Source organism: Felis catus, chromosome B2 (assembly GCF_018350175.1).
Source record: "Felis catus isolate Fca126 chromosome B2, F.catus_Fca126_mat1.0, whole genome shotgun sequence".
In the NCBI taxonomy this organism is placed as follows: domain Eukaryota; kingdom Metazoa; phylum Chordata; class Mammalia; order Carnivora; family Felidae; genus Felis; species Felis catus.
This window is the reverse complement of record NC_058372.1, coordinates 25,528,594-25,545,567: the sequence shown is the minus strand read 5'-3', so window position 1 is coordinate 25,545,567 and position 16,974 is coordinate 25,528,594. Positions and strand designations below refer to the sequence as shown.

Here is a 16,974-nt window from a genome sequence, read left to right as displayed (position 1 = left end):
TGCCCTCCTCCCAAGGAAGTATACCTTGAATTATTCTAGAGGGCCTGCCACCTACCTTTTTAGGATGACTCGTTTCTTTCTGTGACACAAAGATGATTGGAGGACATCCCTCCGGTGAGTCTCAACAGAAAGGGGGATAAAACAAAACAAATTCCACCTTTGGAGACATTCTAGTACATTCGAAAATGCCTCAAGCACTTTCTCCTCTGACAAAGGTCATTCTAAAATGAAAACTGCCTCCAGGATCTCCTGGGCTCACAAGACATGGTAGCTCTGTTTCCTGCTGGCATGAGAGCATCTCAGAGAGGCCATATTCTCACTTTTTTAAAAATTTATATTTATGTTTTGTTTTTTTAATGTTTATTTATTTTTGAGAGAGAGACAGAGAGACAGACAGTGTGAGAGGGAGAGGAACAGAGAGAGATGGAAACACAGAATCCAAAGCAGGCTCCAGGCTCTGAGCTGTCAGCACAGAGCCCAACACAGGGCTCAAACCCACAAACCGGGAGAACATTTGAAGTCAAATGTTCAACCAACCCACTGAGCCACCCAGGCACCCACATATTCTCACTTCTGAATACACCAACAGCAGAAAACATCAATAGCAAGCCAACACATGGGTCTACAAGCAGCTGTGGTTGTTTTCATTACGAACATTGTGAACGCAGAGGAAACCTTCCTTCTGCTTTATATGGTCATCTGAGGACACCAGAAATCAAAGCAGAGTTTGGGGAGAGCCCTTGGGAAGGTCACAGTGGAAGGGAACAGGTCCCTGTTGCCCCTATAGCCATAGCACAGAAAGTGCTGGAAAAAAAGAAAAAGAGATAATTAGCCTAAACTGCTCTCCAGCACCTCTCTCTCTCTCTCTCTCTCTTTCTGTCTCTGATACACACACACACACACACACACACACACACACACACACACACACACACACAGAGGCTCTGGTTCATATACCTTTCTGACTTCTAAGGGCTATCCTAGGCCTTAAATCTCCTCAATCTCCTCCTTGTCCTTCCCCCCCCTTCCCTTCCCACCCATCTCCCTCCTCCCCATCCCCCCTTCTCCTTCTTCTTTTTTTTTTTTTTTGATTAAACTTTTTCTTTTGAGAAACATGCAGACTCACATGCAGTTTAAGAAACAACACAGAGACATCCCTTGTGTCCTTTTTGAGGATCCTTCAATGAAAAAATCTGGTCAAACTACAGTACAATATCACCGGATGTTGGCAATGATACAGAGAACATTTCCATCACCACAAGGGTCCCTGTTGCCCAGATAGCCACTCCCTACCTAAGCCCTGGCCAGCACTGATCTGTTCTCCATTTCTATAATTTGTTATTTCAAGAATGTTACATAAATTAAATCATGCATCATGGAACTCTCTTGGGATTGGCTTTTTTCACTCGGCATAATTCTCTGGAGTCTCACAGGCTGTTGGGTGTTCATGGCTTTTTATTGCTATGCATGACGCCATGGACCTTCATGTTTTACTTGGATACTTGCCTAGAGATGGAGAAAGGAAGGGACACAGGGCAGGAGGGCTTTCCTGCCACCTACTACCTACGTCCAGTTCTGAAACCAGAGGTCTTCCGAGGATGGGGAAGGGCACCCGCCTGAGCCATCCAGGCGGGGCCCGGACGAGGGCGGGGCCCAGCGTGGGGCGCGCGGGGCGGGGCGCCGGGAGAGGGCTGGGATGAGGGAGTGGCGGGCTCGGGAGAACTGCGGGGCCCGCTCCAGTCCACGCGGTCCGGGCAGCACAGAGCGCAGCCGCGACTCTCCGCCGGGCGGGCGCGTGCGAGTGCGAGTGCGTGGCCCCGCGCAGCCGGAACCTGGGCGCGGAAGCCCAGAGTTTAGCTCCCGGAGGCGGAGGGCTGAGTCTTGCCACTGCTTCTCCGAAGCCTGCGCTGCCCGCAGAGTGAGTTGCCTTCACTCGCCGGGGTGCGGGTGTTTGGGAGGGGCACTTTACTGGGCGCTGCTGTCGGCTTCGCAGGCTGTTCCTCGTTTCCACCCTGGGATCATACGAATCTCTTCCTGAGCCCTACTGCATGATAGGTCCGGTTATAAACGCTTAGCAGAATCGTTTTATATAATCTCTCCTCTACTCGAGGAGGTCCGTGGTGTGATTACCTGCGGGTCGCGAATGAACAGGGCAGCCCAGGGTCAGTTTGGACGGGGGAGGGGGGAAGGTGCCATCATTTAGGCCAAAGGGGCGCCGCCTGGGGCTGTGCTGGCCGCAGGGAGCCCGCCTCTATTTTGGCTTGGCCTTTGCCAAGGGTTTCTTGGCAGTCTGTAGCAGAAACTATTAAAATAATCTTTAACTTTTTGTTTTTCTGAGATTAGCCAAAGAAGTGCGGGAAGAAGAGTGTGTATGAAACAATACCTCGGCTAGCAGTGCTATTTATAGTTGGGGTGAGGGGAGGTAGGAGAAATTACTTAGGTGCCCAGGGAGAAAAATGATCACAAATGGGCATGCATACATATTGAAATGTTATGTAGCTGTTTAACAACTGGCTCTGGAGCCTGTCTAAATGGAAAGAGGCATGTAGGAAATATTAAGTTTAAAAAGAAACATGATAGTTATTTTACCAGCAAAATCGCCTTTGGAGGCGCCTGGATGGCTCAGTTGTTTAAGCTCCCTACTCTGGCTCAGGTCATGATCTCCTGGTTGGTGAGTTCCAGGGCTGGTAGTTGAAGCTGCTTCTGTCTCCATCTCTCTCTCTTTCTCTCTCAAAAATAAATAAACATTAAAAAAAAAGAATAGACTTTTTAAAAATGGGTTTATTTGGGAATTGCGGAGAATTGCAATCTGGGACAAGCAAGCTTAGGCAAAGTCATAGACAAGTCCCCAGAAGAAAGGGGAGGAAGGCTGGGAGAGCGCAGGTTGGCAAGGCTGTTAGAAACAGAAAGTCCATTGGCAGAAAGTGGGAGGCCAAGAATACTGGCTTCTCATTGGCTGGGCTGTTGCGGGGGCAGGAGGAAACCTTTCTTCCTTTTGCTAGGGCAGTAGATACCTATGTGCAAGGTTCATCTTAGGTCAAGCTTCCTCTTAGGTCTGCAGTTGCCCCAGCCATAGGTGTGAGGGCTACTCCTGCTGGCTTCCAACTGCCTTCTAAATGACGTTTGATTTTATTAAACATCTCAAAAATCAAGTGAAAACATTATGAAATAGCTTCTGGGTGCTGATTAAAGTGAAATAATATACACAAAAAATATCAGAGGTGGGTATACCTAGTTTTATAACGTGTTAGCCTAAAAAAGAGCTAGTTATTTTACCAGCAAAATGACTTTATTCGGGAATAGCAGAGGAATTGCAATTTGAGACAGGCAAGGTGTGGCAAACAGGTCAGTCTGGAGAACAAAGGAGAGGCATGCTACTTTACAAAGATGAAGGAGGAAGTTGGGACGGGCTGTTTTTCCTCTATTGGAAGAAAGTGAAGAGTTCAGGATGGTGATGGTTTCTCATTGGCTGAATCGTAGCAGTTTCTCACTGGCTAGGCTGTTGCTCCCCAAAGAGAAAGAAAATCATTCTTCCTCCTGCTGGGTTGTAAAGAGAACTTCTTCCTGTCCAGGAATGTGAGATAAGCTGTGAGGGAAAGTTTGTGGGTGAGAGGCCCCTCTATAGGGTGTCCTGATTCCATTTTAGATGAGGTTTCCCTTTATTAATTTTCACAGACCACAGGGTTCCTTTTTCCACTTGGGTAAGTGCATCATTCCTAATAAAGGAGAATACTACTGCTGTTGAGGGGGGTGTTAAGGGAGTTGAGTGAGCCGGGAGTAAAGAACACTGAATAGCTAGTAAAAAGTCTGGTTTTGAGTCTTTTCTGTAATTTGGGACAAGTTGCTTACTTCTTGGGCCTGTTTCTTAATCTGCACAAATAGGAGAATGGATGAGAGGAAAGTCACAAACAAGTTCCTCAAGCGGCTGGGCATGTGATGTAAATACATAAACTGGGCCAAGCAAAACAGCAGGGAATGGTGAGGCCTGGGGATACAGAAGAAGGATGCCTTGCCATGGGCATTGAAATTAAAAACATTTTATCCAGACCAAAATGAGATCTCAGCATAAGGTGTTCCCTGAGCTTACAGTGACACAGATGACCTTGTAAAAGGTACTCAGTTCCGGTCATTCTCCTGCTTAAGGTGCTCTGATGGCTTTCTGTTAGCCTTAGAGTACAATCCTTGCCCCTGGTCTACGGACCCTACCCCACCTCTCTGACCATGTCTCCCACCATCCAACTCTTCCTTCCTTTTTTTTTTTTTAAACCACAGACGAACACTCCAGGCCATTTCCTCTGCCTGAACCTCTGATCTTTGCATGACTGAGTCCATATCATCATCCCTGTTCAGAGATACTTTCCTGGACCATCCTATCTAAAATAACAAATGTACCCCTGCCATTTTAACCACAAAAGTACTTTATTTTCTTATTGCTGTCACTTAGCATTATTATTAGTACTTATCACTATCTAGAATTTTATGGTTGCTTTCCTTGCCTGCTTTTTTTTTTAATGTTTGTTTATTTTTTGAGAGAGAGAGAGAGACAGATCATGAATGGGGGCGGGGCTGGGGAGCAGAGAGAGAGGGAGACAGAGTCTAAAGCAGGCTCCAGGCTCTGAGCTTCAGCACAGAGCCTGATGTGGGGGGTTCAAACTCACAAACCACGAGATCATGACCTGAGCTGAAGTCGGATGCCTAACTGACTGAGCCACCCACGTGCCTCTCCTTGCCTGCTTCCTTTGTGTGCCCAGCCCCCCCGCCATAAAGTTCCATTCTCCTCACCTATGTTGTTCACAGCTGTAGCCTCAGCACCTAGTGCAGTACCTGGCCAGAGGGTAGGTCCAAGCTGAATGAATGCATACGTTGGAATTGTGTCCCATTCACTGCTATTAATGGAGAGTCAACTCCAACGGCTTAAACAGGATTCAGAGTTTGATCTCCCATGTAAAGAAGTCTGAAAATTGGCAATTCAGAACCATCTCGTGGCTCCAAGAAACCTGGAATCCAGGTTCCTTTCCTGTTTTTCTGCTCTACCATTCTTAGTCTATAGCTTCTACCCCCATGATACCAAGATGGCTAATTGAGCCCTAGCTGTCATTCCACAGTCTAGCTCAGATGAAGGCCAATGGCAGGGGCAGAAATGGTACCTCCACCCTCCCCACCCCTGAGGCAGCCCCTTCAAGGATATGTCCTAAGAGCCACCCCTAATGGCTTCTGCTTCACCTCTTTCGCCACCCCTAAGTGGAAGCCTGGGAAATGTAATCATTAGCTGGGCACATTGACACATGACTAAATTCAGAGACTGTTCTTGAAAAAACAAGACGGGATGTTGGGTAGCCAAAGAGGCAGATTTCTAACTGTTCAGTCAGCAGTCAATTTAAGAAATGGACAAGGATTAAACTTACCATTGAGTTTATGATGGTGTTTGGAGTTCCCACCCTCTGTCTGATCAGAGCTGTTTGCCCACTCTCCAGTTTAAGTGCCCTGCCTGCCCTCAACTCACCTCCAGCCACAATTATTTAAACTTCCTTTCTTTTCTGTCCCCAGGACACCCAACCTGGGGCAGAGTTCATCCCGCTACAACCCACTTCCACTTCTTCACAGTGTTCTGCATATCTCAGCCCTTTACCTGGGGCTCCTGGACAGCTGAAGAGCAAGAGCCAGGAAGAAGCTAATTCAGGCTCTGCTCCAGATTCCAGTTGTAGCCATGGATAAACCTGATTTCTGTCTCTCTGTTCTTTTTGCTATACTATAAAGATGCACTGAGGGGCACCTACGTGGCTCAGTTGGTTAAACCTCTGACTCTTGATTTTGGCTCAGGTCGTGATCTCCGGGTTTCGTGAGATTGAGTCCTACACCAGGCTCCGTGCTGACAGTGCAGAGCCTGTTTAAGATTTGCTGTCTCCGGCTCTCTCTGCTCCTCCCCCACTGACGCTGTTTCTGCCTCTCTCAAAATAAATAAATAAACTTTTAAAAAAAGATGCACTGATATGTTAAAATTGTCATGTGGATACAGCACGTATCATACAGCATCTCCACACTGACCTTGACTTACAGGCTGTGGATTGTTTGTTTGTTTGTTTGTTTGTTTGTTTTTTGGGGGCAAAGGGAGTAGGTTTGTTGAAGATACCTTGTCTCTCCCAGAGTGAAGCCAGTTATTTCAGAGTTGGCTAGCCAGGAGTAGGATTCAGGTCTCTCTTGTGCCTTTGAGGCTCTCTGGGGAGAACTGACATTTTTCCAGAGTCTTATTCTGTGCTGGCCACCATGTGTGTGTACTGTCTGTCTGGCACTTTGCAGACTACGTAGACATGGTAGCTGTGAATTTCTCACCTGTACTCCTGACCTTTGTCTGTTCAGCTGTGTTGATTATTTGTAGTAAGTGAAAATGTGGGAGAGGGGGAGGGAGGAAGGACACAGGGCCCGGCCTCCTGCTTCTTGTCATTTTCATTTTCTAGGACCTGTTCATTAGGGCTGCCTTCACGGAAGGTTCTGGGTCCTCTCAAAAAAAAAAAAAAAAAAAAGTACTGGTGTTGACACCCTGCATGATTTGTCCTCTGAGGCCTAAATCTCCAGGTGGCCCCTGCTGAGAAGGCTTTTTTTTTTTTTTCCAGACACATTTGCATGTCCTTCATGAGGCCTGGAGTTGGTACATGGACCTCACCACTACCTCTCCCCATGTCCTTCAAGTGTTTGTTTTCTCTTCCAGATTGTCAGGGTCACTGAGAAGAGTGACTACAGCTGAAAGCCTGGGGCTTGCCACAGCGAATCCTTCTGTGCCCAGGATTAACAGCAGACCCTCCCTTTGGCAGTGGTCAGAGGGGAAGAATCCAACTTCTTAGAACATGGCAGGTGACTGTTAGCTATGGGGCAATTAAACATTTTTAAATACAAATTTTAATTAGAAATTGAATATGTATAAAAATCCAAACAAGACTGAAATGTATAAAACTTGCTTCATGTTTTAACATGAATCACTATTTGGAATTATCTTGTTTTGTATTTTCTTCCTCGTTTTACTGCCCATTTCAGCCCCACTAGAAGTGAGGGCCATGCTTATCTTGTTTACTCTGCTTCTAGCCTCTGGAATGATCCCCAGGCTGTAGTAGTGCTCAGTAAATACTTTTCTAAAAATGTATTTATTTAATTTGAGAGGGGGGAAAAGGGGGAGAGAGAGAATCCCAAGCAGGCTCCACACTGTCAGTGCAGAGCCTGACACGGGGCTTGAACTCATGATCTGTGAAATCATGACCTGAGCCAAAATCAAGGGTCAGACCCTTAACTTACTGAGCCATCTAGGACCCCTCAATAAATACTTCTTGAGTGAATGAGCCCAGGAGTAACTGTGGTTTAAAATGCAATATGACCAGGGGCACCTAGGTGGCTTAGTCAGTTAAGTGTCTGACTCTTGATCTCAGCTCAGGTCATGATCTCAAAGTCCATGGGATTAAGCCCCATGGGATTCTCTCTTTCTCTCTCTCTCTCTGCCCCTCCCCTCCTCTCTCTCTCTCTCTCTCTCTCTCCCAAAATAAATAAATAATCACTAAAAAAAGTAAAATAAAATTCAGTATGACTTAATTTTTACTTTTGTCCCTGCTCACCACATGCAGACACACACACACCATTCTGCAACTTTTTTTCTGTCAACAGTATGACATACAAATCTTTTCAGAACATAAAAATTTACCTTATTTTACGTCTTATGGCATAGATTAGGGTTTCTTAACCTCAATACTACTGACATTTTAGGGAAATAATCCTTTGGTGTGGTGCTTTCCTGTGCTTTGTAGGATATTTAGCAGCAGTTCCAGTGTCTCTCTACTACATGCCAGCAGCACCCTCTTCCCTCGCTGTGATGACACAGAATGTCTCCAGACATGGCCAGCTGTCCCCTGGGAGCCAAACCTGCCCCTACTTGAGAACAGCTGATGGAGATTATTTCGTTTGGATCCATTAGTAGAATTCCTGTGTAACAATAATGTTAACCATTAACCTAACTCATGGAATTCAACCTTTACACCCAGTTAAATGCCCCCAAACTGTCTGCTTCAAATAACATTTGTATCTGCTCCTTAAGGGCCTAAACTGAAAAACTTAAATCAGGAGTTCAAACATTTTTGTCTTAGACATTACCAGGCCAAAGCTGTTTCCCAGAAACAGTCCGATTTCCATACCTTGTTTACATGTCACATTTCAGTGGCTGTGGAGGAGAAGGAAGCAGAACTGTGTGTCAGTAGCTGATGCCAGCCCAGTAGGGTTAGCGTGAGAGGTTAGTTATGGTAGCTTTCTTCTTTTTTTTTTTTTTAATTTTTTAAATGTTTATTTATTTATTTTGAGAGAGATAGTGAGCAGGGAGAGAGGTAGAGAGAGAGACAGACAGAGAATCCCAAGCAGGCTCCTCACTGTCAGCACAGAGCCTGACTCAGGGCTTGCTCTCACGGATCATGACATCAATACCTGAGCTGAGATCAAGAGTTGGCACTCAACCCATTGAGCCACCCAGGTGCCCCCAGTTATGGTGGCTTTATTTTGATGTTGGAAAATAGGGCTAAAACCTCTTATAGAGGATAACCACAATAGATTGGGCTTTTAAATTTGTGGTGTTATTTTTGAGGAATCATGACCCATTTTATATCTATGTATTAGTAAGCTCAAGCAATGACGTTAAAACTGGATTTTTTAAAAAAAAGTTCATTATTTTAAAACTGTCATCCATTAAAAAAGGTTGGTATTTCTTAACTTCAGCCTGTATTGCACATATACATTTCGTTTTTGTCTTAGTCTTCATGGAATTTTGACAAAGAGGAATTGTTCTTCAAGAGAAACCCTTCTCCAATTTAGGCAAGAAAGTTCTCATTGTCTATGCGCACCAAGAACCCAGGTCTTTCAATGGATCCTTGAAGAAAGTGGCTGTGGATGAACTTGGTGCGCAGGGCTGCACTGTCACAGTTTCTGACCTGTATGCCATGGACTTTGAGCCGAGGGCCACCAGGAAAGATATCACTGGTGAGTCAGGGGCTAAAAGTTTTAACTTTCTTCTATTTTGTTAATTGAAAAAATGTTCTGAAAAAACTTACCATTGCCCATGATACCCAATTCTCAAGTCTAAAGAGTCCATGTGGCAGGTCTTCCCATCCCTGGCCCCGACCCACCTAGTTTCACTGCCCTCAAGGTCACCAGTGTACCCACTTTTCTCTGTATCCCTCCAGAGATGGTCTGTCCTGTATAAGGCAATTACGGGCATATTCTCCATTTTCTCATTGACTTGTCTATAAAATCTTTTGAATTAATTTTCCAGGTTCAAAAAGTAATCAGATGATATTTTCATTGAGATCCCAATCCAGTTACAGGTGAACTTTTATTTATCCAAGAGAATGGTGTGCCTTTTCATTTCCTCACATCTTCTTTTTCAACCCTACAGATCTCTATAAGTTTTCTTCATACAGACCTTGCACAGTTCTTGTTAGCTGGTTTTTGTTTCTCTGCATGAAGAAAGTGTGCCTCTCTGTGTGCCTCTGTGGTGTGTATCCAGCCACTACTAATTTTCTCGCTGTTTGTAGTAGATTATATTCTCTGGAGCTTTCCCAATATACAGTCAAATCATGTGCAAATAATAATTTCACCTCTGTTTTTCTAGGAGTTAATATTAGAATATATTTGGCCTGTGCAGATTTTATTATCTCTGTTTACCGTTATCAGAACCGCCCCAGTGTCTGCTATAGGTTCCACATACGGTGAGTGGCCCAAACCCTACCCGGAACCTGCCTGAGAGAACACAGTCTCTTCACTAATAGCAGTTACCATCCTTGGGTTTCTTGTCAATACAAAACCTTATACATAGGACACACCCAAAGTGTGCTTTTTAAATGAAAATCAAATACAAGTAGGTTAAAAGAGGAAACAAAGAACACTGAAATATTTCTGAATTACAAATCTGTTGGAGGACTGTGGGTTCAGTTTTCTTTCTGGTTCTTTTCCACACGGCCAGGGGTCTGTCTGCCACTCTCCAGACTCCATGTGGTGGAGTGGTTCACACCTGGTCTCGTCATCCTACCTCTGCTGGCTGCTAAGACCTCTGTAGTGTTGAATGAGTCGCTCAGCCTCTCTAAAGTCTCAGTTTCCTCTCTGGTAGACTGGGAATTACACTTAATGGTTATTATAAAGATAGAAAAGGTAATGTGTGTAGAGTACACCACTTGATAGGTAGGAAGTCCTCAGTAAATGGTAAGCTACTGTTAATTCTGATTCATGCCTCCGATGAATCTTTTTGGCTGCCAGATTTCAACTGAAGGTGTAGATCAGAATAACTCCTCCTTCATGTTAGCTGTCACGGGCAGTGCTGTAAGTTCTAGCCCAAGGCCCCTCCTCGTACCCACTGCTGCTGCCCGACTGCCTGCTGCCCACCACACTTGTTCTTGAATCACTGCTGCTACAGTGAGCTTTTCCAAACCGAATTTGGAGTATTTATTTTCCCTGCTTAAATTGTATGGCCTCCCATGTGCAGGAAAAAGTCAAGCTCCTTAGACAGGCTTATGAGAGCTGACCTATCTCTCCATTCAGGTTACCTGCAGCCCTCCTGGCCTCTCACCCATTTCCCGAGAGGTGCTCCTGGTGGCCCTTTTCTGGGCTGGTGTGGTTTTGGGACACGCTGATTTCTCCCTGTCTTTTGCCCAGAGTGTCCTCTGTCTTCCCTCCAGTGCTCCAGACTGCCTGGTGAACTCCTACTCCATCTTCAAAGCCCTAAACTGGGCTCATTGACAATGCACCCAAGGAGAGCCAGCCACTGCTGTCCTGAGTTAGACCACGTGCATCTTGATTATAAGATGCGAGGCTTATCCGACCATAGCTTTAGGCTGAGCCAGCTAACTGTTGTTCTGTGTGTTGATCATTTGGTTATTTATCTACTTCTCTTACTGGACTTTGAGTCCCCTGAAGGTAAGAACAGTAGCTTCCTCTCTTTTTATTTCCATAGCCTGGTCCCAGGGCCCAACGCCTATTGGAGTCTCCGTAAATGCCTGGTGACTTGCTTTGGGGAGTCCAGGTGGCAGTGATGCTGGTGGGATTGGCCAGGATGGGCTGTGGGTGCATACATGAGAGCAAGAACATATCACCTGTTCTTCTCCAGGTGCTGTCTCTAATCCTGAGTTCTTCAATTATGGGGTGGAAGCATACGAAGCCTTTAAAAAGGGGGCTCTGACCAGTGACATAATTGACGAGCAGAAAAAGGTTCAGGAAGCTGATCTAGTGATATTTCAGGTTTGTGTTTCGTCTAATTATTATAATGAATTAGAGTCCTTCTATGTACAAGCTCTTTCCAGGTATGGAGTTTCACACTCCTAGAAATGGTATTAATGTTTTTAGCACATTCACACACTTATTTATGTCTAATTGGGTAAGGACATTCATGTAGCCACTATTGGTCACTCAAAATCTCGACTCCCAAGTAAATAGTAATTTCCCGTTAGCCCAGTGGCCCAAGAAATGCCTGCATCATGCAGGTGGCGCTGCCTTCATTCCCTTCTGATGCCCACCTTACAGGTGCAGAGGCTGCATGAAAACAAGATTTGTCTACATGAGTGTTTGTCAAGGTAGTTCAAACCAAATGCAAGTCCTGCCTTAAACATCCTGATTATTAAGAGGAAAATCTTTTAGTTCCTTCCTGTCACTGGTTGCCTCACCCACCCACCTTCCATGTATTCACTCACAAACTGTCCCCAAGCCATGACTCACTGCAGACAGAGCCAGGACACTGCTTCTGTGGGCTCTCACTCGTCAAGGCTGCTGCCTGCCACAGCCTGACAGGCATGCACTCGTGGAGCTCACCAAGAGCCTGGCAGCAAAATAAACCTGTGCTTTCCTGGAGCTGTTGGGTTGACAGAAATCCAAGTCCACTAGAAAGAAGGAATTTATTCTAAGGCCCTGGTCATTCGGGTCTCCTGGAACTCAGGGACAGGCAGGCCAGCTGGGCTTCAGGGGCGGTGAAACTGGGTGCTGGGACCCCTCTGGCCTTTCCCTCTGATTCTCATCTGCTGTTGTCTGCATGCTGCCTCTGTTCTCCTCTCTCACTGCACATCGGGACTGAGGTCTCTAGATCCAGAATCTCCAAGATGGATCTGATTGGCCCAAATTGTCTCTGTTAACCCTGCTTGAGGGCGAGGAGCAGGCGGGAGAACAAGACCACCATGTGAGGGTGAGGGGCAGGGATGTGATCAGTTTGCAGGTGAAACAGCATGTCCTTTATAAAAATCACCCTGCACATATGGGAGGAGGGGATGCTTTACCTGTCCCCTTCCGCCCTGCCCAGGCTGCCTCCATCTACCCCTTCCTGGCACTGTCCCTTTACTGGGCAACCTGGAGCTGCTAATCTGGTCAAAGTGCAAGATGTTCTTCTATCCTAATTGCATATGGCTGGGTCCCAGTGCCATACACCTTGGTTGCCATGTGCTTTAGCTTCCAGAGTAATAGCCTTGCCAGGACAGGAGGGCTCTATCACAACTTGCTGAGCAGTCTGGGCACATGGACTCGGCGGAACCATACTTGGCTCTCGCTCTTCTCTTCCTATCTCCCTGGAATCGGGTAACCACGCAGAGCCCGTTTCCCCTCCCCCGTCTCCTCCTCCACTCCTGTAGCTGGATAGCTAAAGCAGGCCAGAGCTTGTTCTTTCTGTGCTGGTCTTTCTTTTTCCCTACTGCATTTCACAGCTCTTTTCCCTCTGCTTTTCCTCTTTCCTGATAGTTTGCCCAGAGGGTCTGCATTGTCATTCAACACCGAAAAAATTTCATTCATCACTACTGCTTAGTCATGATCTCAACTCCCCTTCACTCAGCATTGACTCTGTTCAGAGCATTGTAATGAGTCATTGAATCCTTCCCACAATGCTGTGAGCTAGTAACTTGTACTAGCCCTATTTGCCGATCAGGAAAAGGAGGCACAGAGAGGTTAAGTAACATGTCAGCATCACACAGCAGTGGGCTATGGAGCTTAAATTTCAATGTCAACTCCTGTGTTAGACTTATAGCAAAAGTGCATGAAGCATGGGCTTCCTTCTGCCTTTGGTAACAGATTATTGTCTGTGTTCATCTCCTTTCATTGATAATGATATTGGATATAGTGTTAGGGCTTCCATGAGGACCAGAGAGGACTTTAGGGACATCTTACCACTGGTGTGTAGAATCTAAGGATAAAGCTTTAATTTGTATCAAAATCCGAAGCTTCTCAGAACTTAACTCAGTGTGACTCCTAGATGGCAGCAATTCACCCCCAGCACATAAAGGGACAAACTCTTCTCCACACCCTTCCTCTTGTGCCCCCTGATTGGGTCGGTCACAGGACAGCTGCCACAGAGCCAGTGTCCATCAGCGCCCCAGTGCCTCCCCACCTGCCTAGGGACCAGCCCAAGGGTCTGTCCCTGGGGACGCAGAGCCACCTGTTAACAGCAACCAGGACCCTTGTCAGCTCTGGCCCGCTCCACCCCACCATCATCCTGTCCACACTGGGTGCGTCAGAGTGAAAGGGAAGAAACACCCTGCCTGTGCTGCCCTCTTACTACCCTCGCCTGCCCAGCCATCTGGGAAGAGGAAGACAGTGGGGTTCCTTCTGAAGCACCAAATATGAAGCCCGAGACTGCCCGCAGCATTCGTTTCTCCCCGTGTTGTGTCCCCAGTTCCCGCTGTACTGGTTCAGCATGCCGGCTATCCTGAAGGGCTGGATGGACAGGGTGCTGTGCCAGGGGTTTGCCTTCGACATCCCAGGATTCTATGATTCCGGTTTCCTCAAGGTATGTACTCCGGGATGAGGATCACTGTGTACTGCTGGGGGCGTGTCTCATCAGGTTCTATTTCTAGTTTGCTTTTTTTGTAAATAAACACTGATTGAGCACCAAGTATGTGCAAAACCCTATATCCTGTACCTGGGTAGGAAAAGTGAAGTTTGTGAAGTCACAGGGCTTCGTCTAGTGAGGCGTACATGTGTGGCCAAGAAGGGCCTGGAATTAGTGTGGCAGGAGGGCTGGAGGACTGCACGGTGGTCAGCTCTGGCTCAGGAGAGGGCGTCTTCTCTGTGCTGCAGAGGTGAGCCATGACCTCACACCAGTTCACCTCTCTGAGCTTCACATTCGTACCACAAAAAACAAGATGATGTAACACCCATGTTACAGGGTGAGGATTGCATGGAACCTGGTAGATGCACAGTGCACGGTAGCTATGAATTTCATACTAAATAATTTACTGAAATTAATGATGTTTTAAATTCTAAAAGCCTCAGAAGATGCTTTTATAAGTGTTTATAAAGAAAACATTGAGTCACAAAGATTCATCTTAGTTGGTGAAATAGAGCACCATTTAGTGAATGGTCCTGTAGGTCAGGGACCTCTATGTCAGGGTCCTGTGTGCCAGGATCCCTTGTGTCCGGGCCCAAGTGTCAGGGTCCTGTGTGTCAGGGACCTCACTCGCCCTCACAGCAGCCCCTGATGTTGGCAGGTGGGCCTTACCCACCTCCCACACGGTGTCCCAGGCCTGCTCTCTACCAGAAGTCAGGTCATATCCAAGCCCTGTGTCCATATGGTCCATTCCATCCCTGTTGGACATGGTTGCCACTTGTGGCTGGGCTTGGCAGATGAGAATGTTATCATTTGTCCATCCCTGCAGGGAACTTACCTCAGGCTTTCCCTCCCAGTGGTTATGAACCTTGGTGCTGGGGTCACATTTGTCTCCTCTGGAGGCCACACAAATGCATTTGCTTTCTCTTCCACAGAATAAGTTGGCCCTCCTTTCATTAACCACGGGGAGCACAGCCGAGATGTACATGAAAACTGGAGTCAGCGGAGATTATCGATACTTCCTATGGCCCCTCCAGGTACCTGCTGCACCCCCACTCCCCTCCGCTCCCCCTACAGCTCCCCCAGATGTAAAATAAGATGTGATGTAAGCCTGAAACCCAGACCATTTTATCTACCACCTGAATACAAGAAGTTACAACATTTTGCCCTTTTCAGTTTCTTACTTAGCACTGAAAAAGTTGGCCTGTGGGGAAAACACATAATGATAGCCTTTGATACTGTTGGGTAGAAGCTAAGCCAGACCTGGTTAGCTCATGTCTGCTCTATGGTAAATAGAACCACCCCAAGGTGGCCCTGTGTGTGTGCGGAGCACCGGATGGTGGGGGGTGGGTAGCTGTCCACACTGACTGGCAGTGCATTGTGAAGGGGGCATCAACCTTGAACCCAGGCAAGAGGTGCCCCAGGGCCAGCATTCCAGACAGCCTCACACCCACCACAGGTGATGGGTCCTCGAAGCCGGGGGCTGTGCCCTATCCCCAGAGCCACACCCTTCTCCAGGTTTCCAGGACTCTGGGCCTGCCCTCCCAGGTAGACATCATCCTGCCTCCGCACACCTCTGGGCGATCTGTGAAGGGGAAGGCAGGGGGCAAAGCATAAGCAGATGAGGCACAGAGCTGGGGTGAGGAGGAAGAGAGCAGGCACTGGGTCAGGTGGCTACATCCTGGCTCTGAGCTCCCAGGAGACTGAGAAACCTAGATGCAAACCATTCTTCCAGGATGTTATGAAGGGACCTTTGTCCCTTTGTCCAGGGAGGAGGAGATCACATATTCAGCAGTTTGCAAGCTTGCTTTAAAAATGTAGACAGGCGTGTAGGCCCCTCATCCCCTGACCTACCCCTGATAGGGCAAGTCTGGACAAAGGTAGGGTTTTAAGGGAAGGAATGCAGAAGGGGGAGAGTGATATTTCTAGAAAAAAGTTGTCTTCTTTGAAAGACAGGATAGTGATTCCATTTAGTGATGCTTTGCTGAAGAAAGAGAGAACTTAAGGCCTAAACTCTCTAATCCACAGGTCAACTGGTCTCTTAGAGGTTATTAGCCAAGCTTAAATTCTTCTTGTTTTTAAAAAATCTTTGTATATGTTTTCTCAGTTTTCAAAAGTACATATTATGAAAAAAAAGATGAGACTATAAAATATAAAACAGAACATCCTCTTAATCCGCCTCTTAAAAATAATTTCTTTTAATAATTTGATGTATTTCTTTATGGCCCATGCATATTTTTATATCTATGCTTTTTATTATTAGGGTTATTATGCTTATGTCTTTTACATAAATGGTATACTACAAATACTGCTACAAATTTCTCATTTTTATTTAACACATATCTCGAGCAACCATCCATGATTATACACTATAGCTAGAATAATGTCACATCATTCTAGAATAATCCATTGTATGACTGTACCATAATTTGCCTAATCAATCAAAACCATAAAGTTTACTATCGGAGTCAGAAGCAAAGATTACAGATTAACCTCAATTAGGATTTGAAACTTCCAACTGTCCACCAAAGTTCTTCACATCACTTGTAAAGGCCCACGTTGTAAGGTTATAGGGCAGCTCAGTTGTTTTCGGCTACCTGATAGTATTAAGTTGTTCTAATATTTTTTGAAGGCTTGTTTCAGGCCATCAACCCCCCACCTCCCACCCCGCCTTTGATTATTTAACTGAATGATATGTAAAGGGTGTCTTCTAATCACTTCCTTGCTTTCTTTGTGGCTGTAGCATGGTGCCTTGCACTTCTGTGGATTTAAAGTCCTTGCCCCTCAGATCAGTTTTGCTCCCGAGATTGCATCAGAAGAAGAGAGAAAGGCGATGGTGGCCTCCTGGGCCCAGAGGCTGAAAACCATCTGGGAGGAAGAACCCATCGACTGCACGCCTCCGTGGTACTTCGGGCAGTAATGCTTCGTGCCACGTCCACATCACAGGAGCAGCACACGGGGAGCTGCAGGCATATACACAGGGAGCAGGGTTCTGTAATAAAACAAGGTCACAACCAAGCGAACTGGATGTATTGAAAGACGGGCAGGACTGAGTGTCTTAGCCAGATCTAGCATTTCAGCCGTCAGCAGGCTGTACTTGGGGGTGCTCTCATGGATGACATTATTCACCCAGGCTTGCTTTTCTTTGCCAGTAGCTTTCC

General features: G+C 46.4%; 1 protein-coding gene across 6 annotated transcripts; it reads left to right on the top strand.

The window, feature by feature from the left end:
• The first annotated feature begins 1,705 nt into the window (after nt 1-1,705).
• NQO2 (N-ribosyldihydronicotinamide:quinone reductase 2) lies at nt 1,706-16,831 on the top strand. 6 transcript variants are annotated; one of them, XM_045057190.1, is made up of 8 exons: nt 1,706-1,918; nt 6,707-6,845; nt 8,839-9,003; nt 10,695-10,932; nt 11,123-11,253; nt 13,661-13,774; nt 14,749-14,850; nt 16,557-16,831. In XM_045057190.1, exons 3-8 carry the CDS (start codon nt 8,914-8,916, stop codon nt 16,731-16,733), a joined length of 852 nt encoding a protein of 283 aa, XP_044913125.1. In that variant the 5' UTR covers nt 1,706-1,918; nt 6,707-6,845; nt 8,839-8,913; the 3' UTR covers nt 16,734-16,831. The 6 variants fall into 6 exon arrangements, with proteins under 6 accessions (XP_044913125.1, XP_044913124.1, XP_044913126.1 ...); XM_045057189.1 differs by having other exon boundaries at nt 6,707-6,849; nt 8,779-9,003; XM_045057188.1 differs by having other exon boundaries at nt 1,707-1,918; nt 6,707-6,849.
• Nucleotides 16,832-16,974: the final 143 nt, after the last annotated feature.